Raw genomic sequence first — 16,610 nt, forward strand, 5'->3', positions numbered from 1 at the left:
TGGACATTAATGAAACAAAACCAATTTCCAGGTTTAATTCCAATACCATACAAATATAATTTATATTGTGCCTTTCAAGTTGGGAGGAGTCCCAAGGTGCTTAACAATCCTGGCTTGGCATACAATTCAGAGTTTAATTGTTTTCCTTCATTGTCGTTTGATTTAAAACGATGACAGAGCTTTACAGTTGTCTCATTTGACAATTAAAATGCAATTCTTAGTAATGTTATTTAATACAAAATACGTTTTTGTAAAAAATCTTTTCCTTGTAATCTTACTCAATCTACATATTTTTGCATCAACATTTTTGCGCAGGAACACAGCAATCATTAAAAACACAGTAAGCATTTTTGTGATATGACTTGGTCGCACTTGATTTTTAATTTTTACGAAAATCCTACTAACAAAAAAACTGCAAGAAATAATAATAATAATAATAATAATCCTTGCATTTGGTATAGCGCTTTTCACGTCGGGAGGACGTGAATGGTTAAATGTTAAATATTATTATTATATTGTATCGAGTGGTATATAAATATAGTGGACTGTTGTTCAGATCGTGATGTCATGAAAAGTGCTCTCCTTGACTTGTCATTTCAGTGGCCAAGGCTTGTAAATGTGGTTCCCATATATGGAGGTCACTATCCCAGAGTTCTTGGCTGCACAGAAGCAAAACGAAGTATTAGGTGTGTGCAACTCGAAGCTCCGGTTGATTTCCACTGTGTTTACTCAACTACTGCAAAGAGGCGAGTGTCACATTGTACACTGGAAGGAACTGGGCATAGAGTGTGACAATATTTCCACTTTAGATCTCTTTAGAGTATTGATGAGTTGTATAAAAGGTAAGAAGTAAAGGACTGTTTGGCAGATCTCTATACTAAGTGATTTTCTGCAATTTATATGTGAAATACATATTTTTTAAAAAAAACTATATATCTATATTAGACTTTATTTTGTTTCATATGTATCTGTAGATGTAGATAAACATGTAAGCAGATTGTATAAGTATTAAGTTTCAAAATTGTTCGTGAGTCATCTTATTTTTCAGTCTATTCATAGCACTTTAGTATCAACAACGTACAGTAGAAATATTGTGACAGTACAAGTTGCGTTTGCAGTCTGACCTATGGAGGTTTACTGAGAAAAACAAAACACATCTTGCACTAAGGTATATATTAATAATGCACATGGAAGTTGTTGTTTCCTTATTTAATGGATTTATTAAATGGGTGAAAGCAAAGAAAATAAACAAGGATATTTTATAAAATGTTAAAACTAGTTTTTGAAGCAGAAATCCCATAAAAAAGATAGGTTCAAAATATGTGAATTCACAAGGTGATATATATATGTTCAAATATAAGTTGTTAGTGAATAAAATAAACCTTGATGCCATGTGCAATAATTACAAAACTCTTGGGTTTACAGATTAGTTTTTTCCAAAACTATATTCTTTTATTGAAACCTATATTATTTATATGAATGGAAGTCAATGCATTGAAAGCTGGCAGTTTTTAAATAAAATGTTTTGTTTTAGTTTAGTTTTAATTAAATTCATTACTTTTTTTCACTTTTCAAAATTATGATGAAAAATATAATAGATCAAGAAATACGTTTAACAAAAATTATATGGTAATCCTTATTAATTGCTTAATTGCTGATTGTTTATCAATTTAACACTGCACAAAAATGCTAAATAGGTTTAGCTAACAATTAAAACTTCTTAAAGATAGATTTTACATGAAGCCTTCTTATTCTATTTTGTGGAAAGCTGGTACAATGAAAATATATTTGTGGCTTTCAAAATGTTAATGTTATGACAGAGGCTGTAGTAAACGCTAGACAAGTCTAAATTCTTTGCTTAATGTCTCAAGCATAGGTTTTGTTTGTTTTATATGTTTAGTTTTCGTAGATAAGGTATTTTACATGTTATGGAAGCCTCTGAGAATGTCATTACCAACTGTTGTGCTGCAATGAATACAGCAAATATCTAGGTGTGTGGATTGGTAGTAGCTCTTAGATCAAAGTAGTAGCAGCTAAAGAAATATGTGCTTGCTGCCTGTTGATGGAGTGCTTGAATTAGGTCAGACACCCAGCTGTTTGTTGAGAAACTGTGGATTTGCTCATTTACATAATGAATTTATTTAAGGTACGAAAGAGGATTCGGACAGCACACTGCTTATTTCCATTGTGGCATTTAAACCAGTAGGGCTGGATGCAAGAAAAAAACTGTGGTTTGCATTACAAAAACAAAAAGCCCTCAGGCTGCTTGGGCAGAACCACAAGATTGAGCAAACAAATAGGACGGATGAAGGTTCTGCCATTTCTTTGTCTATGGATCACTGATATTATCTGCTGCAGTTTAATGGGAAAGGTATATTGCTTAGAGCAGTGACTTTGCGACGCATAAGAGAGTTGGTGCTTCAGTTTGCTAGTAGGTGCAGTCTAGTGTCATATCCGATTCTAAGTCTTCCTGTCAAAGTCCACTGTGGCCTTTTTTCTTTGTGGGAGCTGCTTTCCTCAGACATTCTGCAGTTAGTCGGCAGTGGTGATTGGACTGCATTCACATCTCTGTTTCATCCTCCACAAGTCCTGCTATGTTATTTGCCTGAAACAGACAGTTGCTGGTGTTGATCAGGAAAGGATTATAATAAGAAATGATGATCAATTGAATGCAAAAAAACGTGAAGAAAATCCAGACAAGTTTCGAGAGGATCTGCATTTTCAAGTGCTGTGAGTACAAGATTGTATCTGTTAAATTGTATGGAAAGGCGCATTGGACCGCCAGTAGTTGTCCGGCTCTCTGAGGCTGAGGCATCAGTCATACATTTACCCTGGGGATTTAGTAAATAAGGGCCTAGTTTATAGAAACTCTTAGATGTTGTAGCTTTCATAAAATAATAAAGTTTGAATCATTATACGCAGTGCCACAATAAATTACTATAAATATAAAGTGGCTATAATTATAAATCTGTACAAATACTGGCTCAATATAACATAGACTTTGAGAATGCCTGCAATTTTTATTGTTCCATAAAATTAAGCTGCAGTGGAGTTTCTGTTAACATTTGTGAATTTGTTTTAGAAAATGTATTAGGTCATCATATTTTTGGCGGGGGGAATTATTATTTTCACACAGTGACTTTAGATGGGATGTCTGTTGTTTTTATTTACGATTATTCAACTAATTAAGGGAGTTAAATGTAATGAATAATATGTTTCTTTTGTATATATTCAATTAAATATACAAGAATATTTAGATAAAATCTATTTAATTTGAATAGTGCATAGTGAATTGCAATCTAAGGATATTTGACGATACTTGTTGAACCAGGAAATCCCTTCTCTTAATAAGTTTAAATTTTCCTTGAACCAAGCAAAACATTCTGATCCCCATAGGAGCCTATTTCGGACCAGCAGAGTAAACAGAATCTACAAATTTAAACAGTTGACATTTATTGGTAAGCGCTTATGTTAGATGTGTGTTTAAAATGGTTAAAAATAAAACTGATTTACAGAGTTAAGTAGTTTTTTAAAGGTGTATTTATTTGTGTGTAAATTAGTCTTTTAAGCTGTGTGGTGAAATAATTTTAAAATCTACGTATACTTTATGTGCAACAATTATTTTCATTTATGCAGTTTAAAATCGAACAGTTTGCTCAGGATTTTATACTTTTTCTTCAGCTTCTTTGAATTCGGTCATAAATGCCCTTTCTGTTGTTAAATGAAACTCTTTATTTGTTACATTTACATTTGTTGAGTTGAACTGTTATTTGGATGAATTCAGCTTCTGTTGACAAACCATTCAATATCAGTGGTAGCACATTTTCTAAAAGGGAAAACTGTGTTTATCACTGTTTCTAGGCTCAAATCTTTGCACAATGAGAGGCACTGAAGCTTTGAATGGGCTAAACTAGATTTTATATAAAAGGGAGGTAAAATACAATTAAAGCAAATGTTTTTTGGGTTACAAGGGAGAGGTGAAGTATTTTGAAGAAAATAGGCACACTTATTAAGCTAAGAAAATATGTAATCTATATTAAATATACTAAACAAATTAAAGTAAAAGATATTTAAATACTGTATTTTTATTTTAAAAATACCATTTCATTTATTTGAAAAGAGAGCTTGCCAAGAGCACCAAAATGCATGTGAAAATGCAATTTGTTACCCTACTGTTGGTTCATCTGTTTGTGTCTGGCACTTTGAGGTTGTGTGATATCTTTAGTGATGTGAATTAGATACCCTATTATTGGGAAAAGGTAACTAGCTAAAAGCATTAGTCCCATAAAATGTGATAATTAGGGGAAAAGTAGCTGTCATCTATGATATGTGCTTCTACTTTGTCTGTGAGGTGGTCTCCCCAGAACTCCATCAATTTCAGACTTGTGTTAGATTTTGCCTTAGCTAACAGGTATCAGGGATTGTGGGATCCTTATGTTATTGTCACAGAAAAAATAACTGCTTTAGAGTCGGAGTAAAAAAATTACTGGCAGCTGGATATGAAGAGGTGCTAGCACCCTGTGGTGCCCTGACCGCTGCCAAGGGTTAGAATTAATTTGCTCCTTCTGTTTAGATTCCTAAACTATTTTGAAACTGATGAAAAATATTTTAAAATCTGTTTGTGTTCAGTTAAAAGTTTATTATCTTGGTTTTCAGAATTATTAACCTTTATATAATTTTGTAAATTCAAAGACTAAATGGTAAAGTTGATTATTGGTGTGCTGGTGCGCTCGTGTGAATTTCCTGTACTTGAACAAGGTGTATTTCAGCAATAATTCAATGGAATTTTAAAAGCCCTATTAATTAAACAAATATAAGGGCAGATTCTGAAAACCTGCTCTGTTTATTTTTAATCTGAAACATAAGTATTTCAGGTTTGGGTTGCAGCTTACCAAACTGATAATACTCGTTTTTAAAACTTTAAAAGGGGGATCGAAGTCATGGATTTTCATTTATGTCTGGCTCTGCGGTAGGGAAAATGTGATAAAATGTGTACTTTAAGCCTTGTTTCATCATGTCTCAAAGAGAGTTTCCCTTCTGGAAATAATTTCTGAGGTTGAAGAGCACAGCGTTAACAGATTTAATGTAGCAATTCAGTGGAAGGCTAAAGCAGTATGTCAGATTGAACAAAACAAGAGAAACAAATTGAACATTTATGTACCTGTGGATCTTCACAGCAAATTACTATTTAAAGAGAATTGAACCTTTAATTCAAATAAATGTAACTGCCTAATTAATTGTCAATAAAACATTTATATATTGTATATAATCTCTCATTAAGCGCTGACTATTTTTGTAGCAGAGTACAAAATTTTTAGCTAATAATGAATACATTTGGGTTTTTTCTCTGATAGCATAGGCTTCCAGTTAGAAGGAAAATTTAGTAAAAATCCTAGTGCAAATAGATAGAATTATTTTTATGACATCAGTGTTATCTAGTCGCATTATTCTGGCATATGTTTACATTTTGTTCAATATGCAAGTTAAAACATCTAATTTAAAATGAACTTATAAGATTATTTTATTCATATATCTATGTAATATCTTTTGTATGTAATGAACTTTCTATATGAAACCAAATATCTAAAGTTAATCAGAATAACGATAAAAAGGTAAAAAGCAGAAATAAGCACTTGTGACTGTAAGCAGACCTTGAATGAGTGAGTGCTATTTAAATGAAAACAATAAAGGAGACAAATATTTATTCCTTTAAGTAGCAGGATAGGCCATTATGCTTTTTATACAGGTACTATAAATATTCTGAATTCTAAGTATTTAAATATTAACAGTTATCATTTTGTAGTGCGTGTACAACAAAACTGGAGTAAAATAGTAAACTTCGGCTAATCCTTTAACATCTGCAGCTAATCATTCTTTTAAATTGAATTCTTTGCTGGTATACTTATTTCCTGGGCCACTGTGGATATTCAAAACTATTCTAAGTTTTTTTTTAAAACCCCTTTCGTAAATTTTCATTTAATCATATTTTGAATAGGGAAACAGTGGAATCAAAACGGTAGATGTACATAATAAAACTTACAAAATAGTACAGTGCATTCTTAATATATGCAAGTAAAATTACCTTCCTACATATTTTAATTAAAACTTTGACATAATTTGTGAAACATTTTCTAATTTGCATAGAGTGCAACAAATACTAACCAGATTCCTATGCAGAAATGTGTTTGCTAGGAGCAGACTCTGAAAACTATTGGGAAATGGGAACAGTGGAACGGGAATGCTGCATCAGCACAGTGCAAATTTCTTAGAATATGGAACTTTTAGTCCACTGTAAAATAAGGAATGCAGAAAAAAATGAGCTTTGAATATGAACACAATAAACCTTGTCATTGTGAAACTTACAGGAAAATTTAGCGTTCAGAAAAAAACAGGGAACATATTAAATATAAGTAGGTGTTGACAGGAATAAAAATTGGTTATTTACAACCAAAGTTTTTTTTGTAAATTGTTTAAAATATTTTATGCAGTACTTACTTGCTGTTGTTGGTCATTCTATTTAATTAAGTGCATTTATCCTAATTAGATATGTACAAATAATAGCACAAACACCAGTGCTGACCAAGAACAATCTCAATGTATTTAGAAAAATAATTAAGTTGCTAAATAAAGAATCAAGCATACTGGTAGTTCTATGGTAGAGCAGACTTCTTGTGTTGTTTCAACCTTTCAACATATTGCTATTACTAGATTCATAACAACAGGTATAGTTTTAATATCTTCTTATTCCTTATTAAAATATAATAAACAACATTATATCTGTAGTAGTTAATTCGCTATTCTTTGAGATGATTTATCTCATCAGTTTAAATGTTTAAACTGTTTTGCAAGTAGAATCCAATTTGTTATAAGAAAGATAAGAGCAGATTGGAATATACCATTATGAACAAATAAAATCCTTGGTTCATGTCAATAAGTATGTTTCTGGAGTAATTTATGGATTCTAATTAAATGACCGGCTAAAATCTTTTTTATTATGCATGGAGCTTAACAATGAAATGTCACTCTTGAAACAATTTAAAAGTAAAACTAATGAACACAGTAAAACAGTACCAAATTCAGTATAAACAGGAATGCCTGAGAGTTGCCTTGTTGAATTTGATGGCACTTGGAATGCCTCATCTTTTGTGACTTTGTTCTGGAAACATCAAAGAGATGTTGGGTTCAGGTTGAATTGAAATGCACATCAAAGATGCTGAACGCAGGCTTTTTAGACAATATACTGTTAGCAAGAGATAGATTTGTTTGTACTTTAAAGCCAACAAATTCTACTCACCTGAACCGTATCACCTGCTGGCAATTTGTATTAGTTATTATAGTAGAAAGACCGGAGTCACTGGGTGTAGAACACACACTTTTTACTGCTGTTGTGAGTGACAGAACGTGGATTCATTTGTTAGTGAAATTGTTAGTGAAGCCCAGAAACTTGTGTCAAAAGAATCTATTGGATTGTCATATATTGAGTTTTTATGTTTTTGTAGGAAGTATTAAATGTCAAGACAATATGTATTGCTGTTCTATAATGCATTCACATTCTCGGAGAAATCATAGTTACTTCATTTCATCCTTCAGTCTTATAGATTGCACATAAATCAGATGTTTTCAAGAAAAAAAGTAGATTTTTAATCTGTGAATAAATATAGTTCAAATTTTATTTTGAAAAATACTAAAAGGTGTTGAAGTTTTATTCCAATTTTTTCAATAAGATGGTATTTTACCTTGTTCCTGAATGCTACAATTTTTGTCTAGCAAACATAACTTTGGAAATATTCTCAAATTGAGTTGTAAAGATTTTGCAACCTTCTTGAAATGCTATTTCAACGATGAGTTCACAGTTACAACAGTTTGATTTACTCTCCATTACAACAGAGCTTGATTTAATTATGTGAAGTGAACTGAGTGTATACTGAATGTATACTGAAAATGGTTAGGTAAATTAAAATAATGGTAATCATTTGTGGAGCTAGAGGACACATATATTTCAGAAGGTTAATAGAACATAAAAGATGCTCTGACAATGCTGGAGGTGCAATGCTTTATTTGCTTCTGTTTAACAAGACCCTTTTCGAATAATTACCTTTCAGGGAGTTTTTTTACCTTGGCTAAACTGCTTTGCATGGTGATTGGGGGGAGGGTTAATCCAGTTTGCAGCTGTCTAGCACAGTGATGAATCACCTTCCCATCATTTGGCTGCTTTCCCTGACTTAGGGAGGAGAGAAGACCTGGAGGAGGAAACAGCAGAAGAGACTAACCAAAAGACAATGTGTCTCTCTGTTGTGCTGCCTTTCTTTCTGATAAACGGTTATTTTTTCAAGTAAACTATTGTTTTGGAATACTGTGACACTTGAGTAACAGGGAGCTGTTTTGTTCTTGACTGGCAGGTGAAAAAAGCTCGCCCTAATTCCGATGGTTTAGATCCCCCAAGTTCCAGGTAAGAAGTCTGTTGATATTTTGCTGAGCAGACTGCATAGTGTGTATGTAATGCTTTCTCTGAAGTTCACTTATGAACTACTACTGTAAAGAACAATTTCAGAAAGACACCTCGTCAGTAAGTCAGTACACAAAACACTAAAATGTGTATTCCAGCATAATTCCTATAGTTCTGAGTACAACAAAGCATTAACAACACTGTGCTGTGTAAATGGTTACCATTTGTTTTTACATTCTGATCTTTAGTGTATTTCAATGCACAGTCTGTAAATTTAAAGTTTTAAAAAATTGAGTCAGAATCCCAACAATGGCAGTTCTCAAATTAATTTCAAATATCCTGTGTAACATATTTTTACATTTTTCATATTTTAGCACTGCAGATTAATCACTGTGAGAAGTAACTCATGCATTTTCTTTTGCGTTACCTATCGCATTGTGAACAATTAGCATTTGGAACTTACTCTGGATCTAATGTATCATTTTGATCTTTGATCCTACAGTTTGTTATTGATATTAGTTCTTCAGTACCACAAAGGACATGAAGTGAAATAACCAGACCTTCCCTCATAGATCAAGCTGATCAAATACTTAAATTGTATATGAAAAGTGAACTGAATCATAAATCAAATAGACAGTAAATTTTGTTTATTCCTCTCGGCTTTTTGAAATCAAATGGTAACTCAAGTACTTCATATTCCTATAGCAGACTAATTCATATACATACCGAGTGAGTGTATAGCTTATCCCTTTTCAATTGGGTGTGCTTAATATAATTGAATAAGTAAACAAATCAGGGGGCATAATAAAGTTTTAATGTATTGCTTGCTGGAAAGGAAGCTAAGAAACAGTTAAGCAGCCTGCCAGTATAAACAAATGCATCAAGAGAACCTCAATTCCCCATCAATCAAGCATATACAATACTCTATTTCTGTAACTATTTATGGTGATAGATAAAGTTGGAGGACCAATTCACAATAAATTTACACAGACATTTTCTTTGTACTTTAGGAAAGCTTTGTGTAAAAATAACATATTCACCATTTCTATAATACTAATATGAGGCCATATGACTTTCTAAAGTTACATGTCAAATAATTTTATAGCATAGTATGACAATATAGAACAACATAAGCATTTTAATATTTTATATTTTAAATAGAACCACAGGAACTACACTTCAAAAGTGGATTGCAGAGGAGTAGGGTTCCCATGGACCATTATTCAGAAGAAATACTCATTTGTAAATTAGAATCCTTAGTAACAAATCCCAATGCCACAGTTTAACTGCAATATGTTTTGAATATTGTTTGACGCTGAGTGGTATTTGGAATAATATAATATGGTTCTTGATAAATGCATGTTTAAGTCACTTGTATTATATTACTGACGTTACCAAAAGAAACATATTTCAGTAGCTGTACACACAACTGTAAACCAATAAAAAATGTTTTGACTTTGTAGAATACTTTGTAACGTACAGTACTTTGTACTGTACTTAATTACCGGATCTTCAGTTAAACCAATGTTTCAATTCATCATCTGTAGTCTTCATGCAAGTATATTTTATAGTGCGAAATATAGACTTTTGCAGGGTGACTTTTTGCTAGTTGGTAAAGTTACTGATCTTGGCAACTCTTGCTTATAATAGGAAACTCAATATCATGATACACTGCTGAGGGTGGTAACTTTACCATCCAGTAAAATGTCATTCTTCCCCTCTAATTTGTGCACGATTCACCATTACATTCTCAAAAGAAATGGTTTATATACTGTATATAATTCATTACAAAATTGTGTTTCATTTCTTTGATTTATTATCATGAAAGTCAATTAATATATATTTCTATTCATTAAATGTAATTAATTCTCAAAGCTAGTCCACATCTGATTGAACTTTCTCAGGACAGATGATTTAAATATGTGGAAAAAGTAAGGGTTATCTTCTATTTGTAGGTCTATGGAAATGCAAGATCCAGCAAACCCACACAGTCCAGTAAGTGGAAGCAGTGAATCTCCCAATGGTCCAAAACTTGACAACTCATGTATCAATAATAATTCCATGACACCAAATGGCACAGAAGGTGGGTGCTTGATTTTTTTAAAATTAGGTCCTTAGCTATGAAACAAATATTGGGTCTGTGCATTTGTAGGCATACATATTTGCTGATTCTTTCCGGTTCGAAATAGATATGGAAGAGGTGTAGATGAGGAAGCGGGAATTTGATACATTGGTCTTACCAGATTATTCTTTTATTTAAACTTTGTATTGGAACATGCAGTAGCTTTTCTCCTTTGCAAGAAAATTAGACAATCAACATATGATAAAGAAGATGCTTTATGCATGTTTTCATTTAGCTAGACATTGTGGTTTGTCAGTGAGCATTGTAAAAGAGTAAAATATTATAATGCTTAATAAAAGCCGAAATTATCAAACTTTATATTCTACAAACAAAATCAATCCCTCTTACAATTGGACATCACTTTTACTGGACAGTTTTTTAGGCCGCTGGGAATTATATATTTGAATAGTAATGTATAATTTATAAAAAGAAAGCATTCATCAAATTCAGCAGGAATAGTATTACTATGAAGATGATACTTGCTGGGGTCTAATTTGTCGGTTGTGCTAACCATGTGTAAACACATGTGTAAAGAGGGAATTACAGGTACCCCAATTATGTAATTAACAAAGTGGACTCCACCCCAATTCAGTGGAGTTCTTAGAGCACTCGCCTCGCAAGCAAGAGACCTGGGTTCAATTCCCGGCAGGGTGAAATGTTAGGCAAGTTTCCTTAGTCCACACGCCTCTGTTTACCTGGCAGTAAGTAGGAACCCGGTTGTCAGTCAATTGACAGATCGCTTTTCTGGGGGTAATAATTCCTTCAAAAAAAATTATAATAATAAAAATTGGTCACTTCAATCCACGACTGTTTGTGGGACACTGCTTTGCACAATTGGTTGCCACATTTTGCCCACAAAATATACAGTCAATTCACTTTACAGTATATTCTGTGAAGCGCTTTGAGACGTCTCGAAGACGTGATAAAGCATTATATCAAATGCAAGGATTATTATTATGACAATCAATGAAAAGGATTACAATATCACCAATCCTTGACTGGTATTGGAAATAATGCAAATCCAGGGTTTTGCATCTTTACTATAGAAGGATTCTGAAAGTAACCCACTGACAGGAATGACTTGTGTTGAAAGCCGAGTATTATCAGGAATTTCTTGTCAGCGAGGAAGCAATTCCTATTTGATAACAAGCACTAATATGTAACAATGAGCTCCCTGATGTCTTAGCAAATCATTTTATCCCCATACAGAATGCTATTTTATACCCATACCAGGGAAATCCCTAGGCTTGATCCCTGGTATGTGCTAAGTCGGTTTATTGATGCTTGATGGGAATATTGTTGAATAGGTAATTTGGAAGGATGAGATCAAAAGGGCCTTCTTCATCTGAACCCTGTGATCTCAGCCAGTAAATGTACTGCAGTAAATGTACAACAATTGAATTTAGCTTCCAGGTTAGGAGTGAAACATAGCCAGAATTTCAACTCTTGATCACTTTCTTATTATCCCTGTTTTACAAGTGAATGTTGGTTGAGAACAGGATTGAGCTCATCTCTTGTAAGATTGCCTGAAATGCAATAGCCTACTAACACTTGCTGTCAGGATCGCACAGGGCAATTGCATTTGTTCGCAGTACCAGAGGGTACCAGGGATGTTTAGGCGTATACCCCAGGAGAAGAAAAATAGATCTGAATGCCTTCAGAAGAGGAGAGGGAATAAAATGGAAATGCTAGTCTGCTGCCATCTTTGCAATCAGTGCATTTTATGAGTTTTCTATGCATTGGTAATTATAAAAACAGTTTTACAAGACAACCCCATTTTAACATTTGTGGTGGTTTGGGCCCATAAATTCTGAATGATCACCATTTTCAGGGTATCGTGTTGCTGCTGACATCAATTCTTTCTCGTGCATAGGAAGTGATGTCACTGTTTGGCGGATTCTGTGTATAGGGTTCATGCACAGCTTGCAGGACGCAACATCAGCAGTGCTTCCTGCACATTATAATAATAATTATATGCACGTAAAGTGAAGAAGTCAGCCAATCAGCGCTAGAAATCTACTGTGCTTTCATTATAGCATGGGTCCTCAGTATACTATAAGCAAACCAGAGAGTAATAACCGGCTGTTGTAGCACTACATTTACCTCACTGATAGAATGACACATATCACTGATTTGCAAATCTCAGCCATGCTGATGTGGGGAGTGCAGGGGTTATATTTGTTACTTTAATTTGTTACTATTGAATATTATACCGGCATATAAAAATTTTATTCTATTGACTTTCACAACTTTTCTACCTGAATGCTGCTTTCTTTTGGCAACCTTCCAAGTAGTTTGGGGTTAGAGAGGATAGGGTCAAGTGTTATTGACCAGAATAGCAAGTCTCACCCATTCTTTTCTACTGAAATGGAATCTGTAAAACCATGATCACAGCTCAGAACCAATAAAATTTAGACATCAGACAAGGTTCAAATTCAGATTCTCTAAATCAGAATTTAGGTCTCCACCACTGCAGTTACCAGGTCATATAGAAATACAGATTCCCAGGAAATAAGATTAGGTCCACAGAAAAAAAAATTCAAAAGAAGAATTGATGGCTGCAGCTGAAGCACATGTGAAGTACTTATACATTATAATATTACGGCAACATTTGCTAGTGGGAGCTCTCTCTCTTTCCTAAGTATTGTCTTGAGACTCCCTCATGTACAATAGAATTATAAAGCATTAGCTGAGTACTTCTATAGCTCATAAGGGAGATGCAGGGCTCTGCCATCACGAGGGAAAGCTTCTTGTATCAAACAACATCACATTTTTATCAATTAGAATTATTTTTTTCAAGATCCACACTAGTTCACTTAATCCTAAAACCAGTTAACATTTGCATCTTAAGTATATTTAAACAGTTCTAACATCAACCCTGAATTACTGTCAGGTAACAAAATGAAAAGCTGCTTAATAGGAAGGTTTTATGTGTATAATATGTTTAAGGAACATGTTCTACACTGTAGTCATCTGTTTTGGACCTTATTTGACACCAAATACCAGTCATCTCTTTATTATTTTGATTCAAAGTAATCCAAACAATTGAAAATAATGAACGAAAACCTTATAACATAACTGCGCTAAAATTCCCATCATTAAAATAGTTGTAAAGCCCATTTAACATTCTGGTTACAGCAATAAAACTACAAGTGCCCACTGTCCTCATTGCCAATTGTGAAAAATTCCATTTTTTAACGTTAACAAAATATTTGCAGCCAGTGAGAAAATTATTAATAATGTGCAATTAGTACTTTTTAAGTACACAAAAGCGCCAGTTGAGTGTGGTAATTTCATTAACCCAGTTACGAAGTGTGAAATTCTAATGGAAGATTTGAGAAAAAAATTCCAACAGGATAAACAAAAGGAAGCCCAGTATAATTGATTCTCTTTCCGCTGTTTCTTAATTGCCAAATATTTGTAAAACATATTTATTTTCCTTCAGCTGGAAACCAGTGTAAATATTCGTGTGTCATTCATCATAATTGCCTCCTGCGTATTTGATAATTTTCCTGCAAATATTTTTAAAATTGCTTTATATTTTTCATGATCTCTGTGTGTTTGTGCTTTGTAAGTTAATATTTAAGTATGATAATCTGTTGTGTTGACTATTACTATGAAGATATGTATAGGGTTGTACGTCCAATAACAATAACAATATTGTTAACAATAATGCATACGTTTCAGCAAACACTTGTCAAGTGAAGTGTTTGCTTGAGAAAACTATTAGTGGAGTTGAATTCTATAGTTGCTGTTCGTATTATTTGTGTTGTTGGCCATATAAGTAATCTTGAATGCTACTGCTGAAGACATTTATGTCAGAGTTAAATGATAAATATATCAACCCTAATTCATGCGCCTTTTTGCCTGTTGCCATTTTGAATACACAGAAAGGAGTGGATGATCACATAAATTACAGATAATTAGACAAGGCAATTCATTCCTCCTTAATGAGATGTTATAAATCTCGCAAAATAGTTTTCAATGTTTTTGGAACACAGGTTATGATAATAATAATCCTTGGATTTGATATAGCTCTTTTCACGTCTTCGAGATGTCTCAAAGGGCTTCAGAGAATATGCTGTAAAGTGAATTGGCTGTATATTTGTGGGCGAAAAGCAGCAGCCAATTGTGCACAGCAGCGTCCCACAAACAATCGTGGATTGGGTGACCAAATTGTTATTGGGTTTTTTNCTTGAGGGATTATTATCAGGCGTGTGGAGTAAGGAAACTTGCCCAACATTTCACCCTGCCAGGAATCAAACCCAGTTCTCTTGCTTGCGAGGCGAGTACTCTAACCACTGAGCTACAGGACTACATTGTTCATTATTAGATAATTATTAGACAATTATAAATCAGGAATGTTGGCCTTTATCTTAAGGGGGTGGGAATATAAAGGAGAGGAAATGATGCTTCAACTGTATGGAGCCTTGATCAGACCTTATTTGGAGTACTGTGTTCAGTTTTGAGCACCGCACCTCAGGAAGGATATATTGGCTCTGGAGGGGGTGCAACACAGATTCACCAAAATAATACCAGGGCTTAAAAAGTTAAATTATGAGGACAGGTTGCATAAACTTGGTAAATATTCCCTTGAGTTTAGAAGGTTGAGGGGTAATCTGATCTAGGTTTTTAAAATAATAAAGGAATTTGATAAAGTAGATACAGATAAACTATTTCCTGGGAACCAGAACAAAGGGGCATAATCTTAAATTAGATCTAGGCCATTTTGGAGTGAAATCAGGAGGCAATTTTTCACCCAAAGGGTAATGGGAATCTGGAACTCTCTCCCCCAAAAGGCCGTGGATCCTAGATCCATTCACATTTTCAAGATATTTGTTAGGTCAGAGTATCAAGGGATATGGGGCAAAGGTGGGTAATTGGAATTAAAGTACAGATCAGCCATGATCTTATAGAATGGCAGAACAGGCTCAAGGGGCTAAATTGCCTACTTCTGTTTCTATGTTTGTACCTTGATCTGTGGTTGAGGCAGAATCCATATTAACTTTTAAAATGGAATTAAATAAATATCTGAAAAGGGAAAATATAAAGCGTAGGGGAAAAGGCAGCAACAAGGGCCGATCTATCAGAGAGCCAGCATAGACACAATGGACTGAATGGCCTCTTTCTGTGCTGTAAATTTCAATAGTTGTGTGGAAATTGTACTACGATTATTGTGCTATTAACATAGGATTTTGTAAATGTTAAAAATACAAAGTGTGTTTAGAAATTTAATGACGCACAGTGATGTGTAAAGTGCTGGTCACCCATTAATGTTAGTATAGTGTCAGAGAGAGCATAACAATAACATAGATTATTACAACACAGAAAGAGGCCATTCGGCACATCATTCCTATGTTGGTGAATCATTCTGTAGAATCAATCTATAATTTCTGTGGTGACATACTGAAAGTTTGTGATATTCATAAGATCTGTTTGGAGGAAGCATACCAATTTCCATTTGCAGACAGTAAAAATCAAATCAATCATCTATGCAGACCCCTGTGGCCCACATAAGGTGGAGTCCTGTAGCTCAGTGGATAGAGCACTCGCAAGCAAGAGACTTGGGTTTGATTCCCAGCAGGGCGAAACCTTGGGCAAGTTTCCTTCAAGAAAAAAAAACAATAATAAATTGGTCACTTCAATCCACGACTGTGTATGGGACACTGCTGTGCGCAATTGGCTGCTGCATTTCGCCCACAAATATACAGTCAGTTCACTTTACAGTATATTCTATGGTGTGCTTTGAGACGTCTACAAGACGTGAACAGCGCTATATCAAATACAAGGGTTATTATATAATTATATTCCATTAGCCTTTGATAACTTTTTGTACATGTGAGCTTGTTTTTATATATATATATTAGATATATATGCTGAGGCCACAGTACAGAACCCCGGAGAACACCACTTTTCACGTCCTGCCAATCAGAAAACGTTCCTTTTATCCCTACTCTCTGTTTCCTGCCTCCCAACCAATTTCCAAACCATTCCTCATCCTACCAACCTTCTGTTCAAAAAAATTCTAGTAACATTGCCCTC

General features: G+C 33.9%; 1 protein-coding gene across 16 annotated transcripts in view; it reads left to right on the forward strand.

The window, feature by feature from the left end:
• The first annotated feature begins 660 nt into the window (after window positions 1–660).
• Window positions 661–16,610, forward strand: part of eya1 (EYA transcriptional coactivator and phosphatase 1) — an 80,009-nt gene continuing 64,059 nt past the window's right edge. For 10 of the 16 annotated variants that reach the window (XM_042332236.1, XM_042332240.1, XM_007886971.2 and 7 more), the window contains exons 1-4: window positions 661–842; window positions 2,615–2,730; window positions 8,400–8,449; window positions 10,402–10,529. In XM_042332236.1, coding sequence (XP_042188170.1) covers window positions 10,406–10,529 — 124 coding nt within the window. In that variant the 5' untranslated portion in view covers window positions 661–842; window positions 2,615–2,730; window positions 8,400–8,449; window positions 10,402–10,405. Of the gene's footprint in view, window positions 843–2,614; window positions 2,731–3,396; window positions 3,459–8,399; window positions 8,450–10,401; window positions 10,530–16,610 lie in introns of all 16 variants that reach the window. The other 6 variants (XM_007886967.2, XM_007886970.2, XM_042332237.1 and 3 more) reach the window with 5 other exon arrangements.

The sequence above is a fragment of the Callorhinchus milii genome, unplaced genomic scaffold, assembly GCF_018977255.1.
Source record: "Callorhinchus milii isolate IMCB2004 unplaced genomic scaffold, IMCB_Cmil_1.0 Scaffold2, whole genome shotgun sequence".
Taxonomy (NCBI): domain Eukaryota; kingdom Metazoa; phylum Chordata; class Chondrichthyes; order Chimaeriformes; family Callorhinchidae; genus Callorhinchus; species Callorhinchus milii.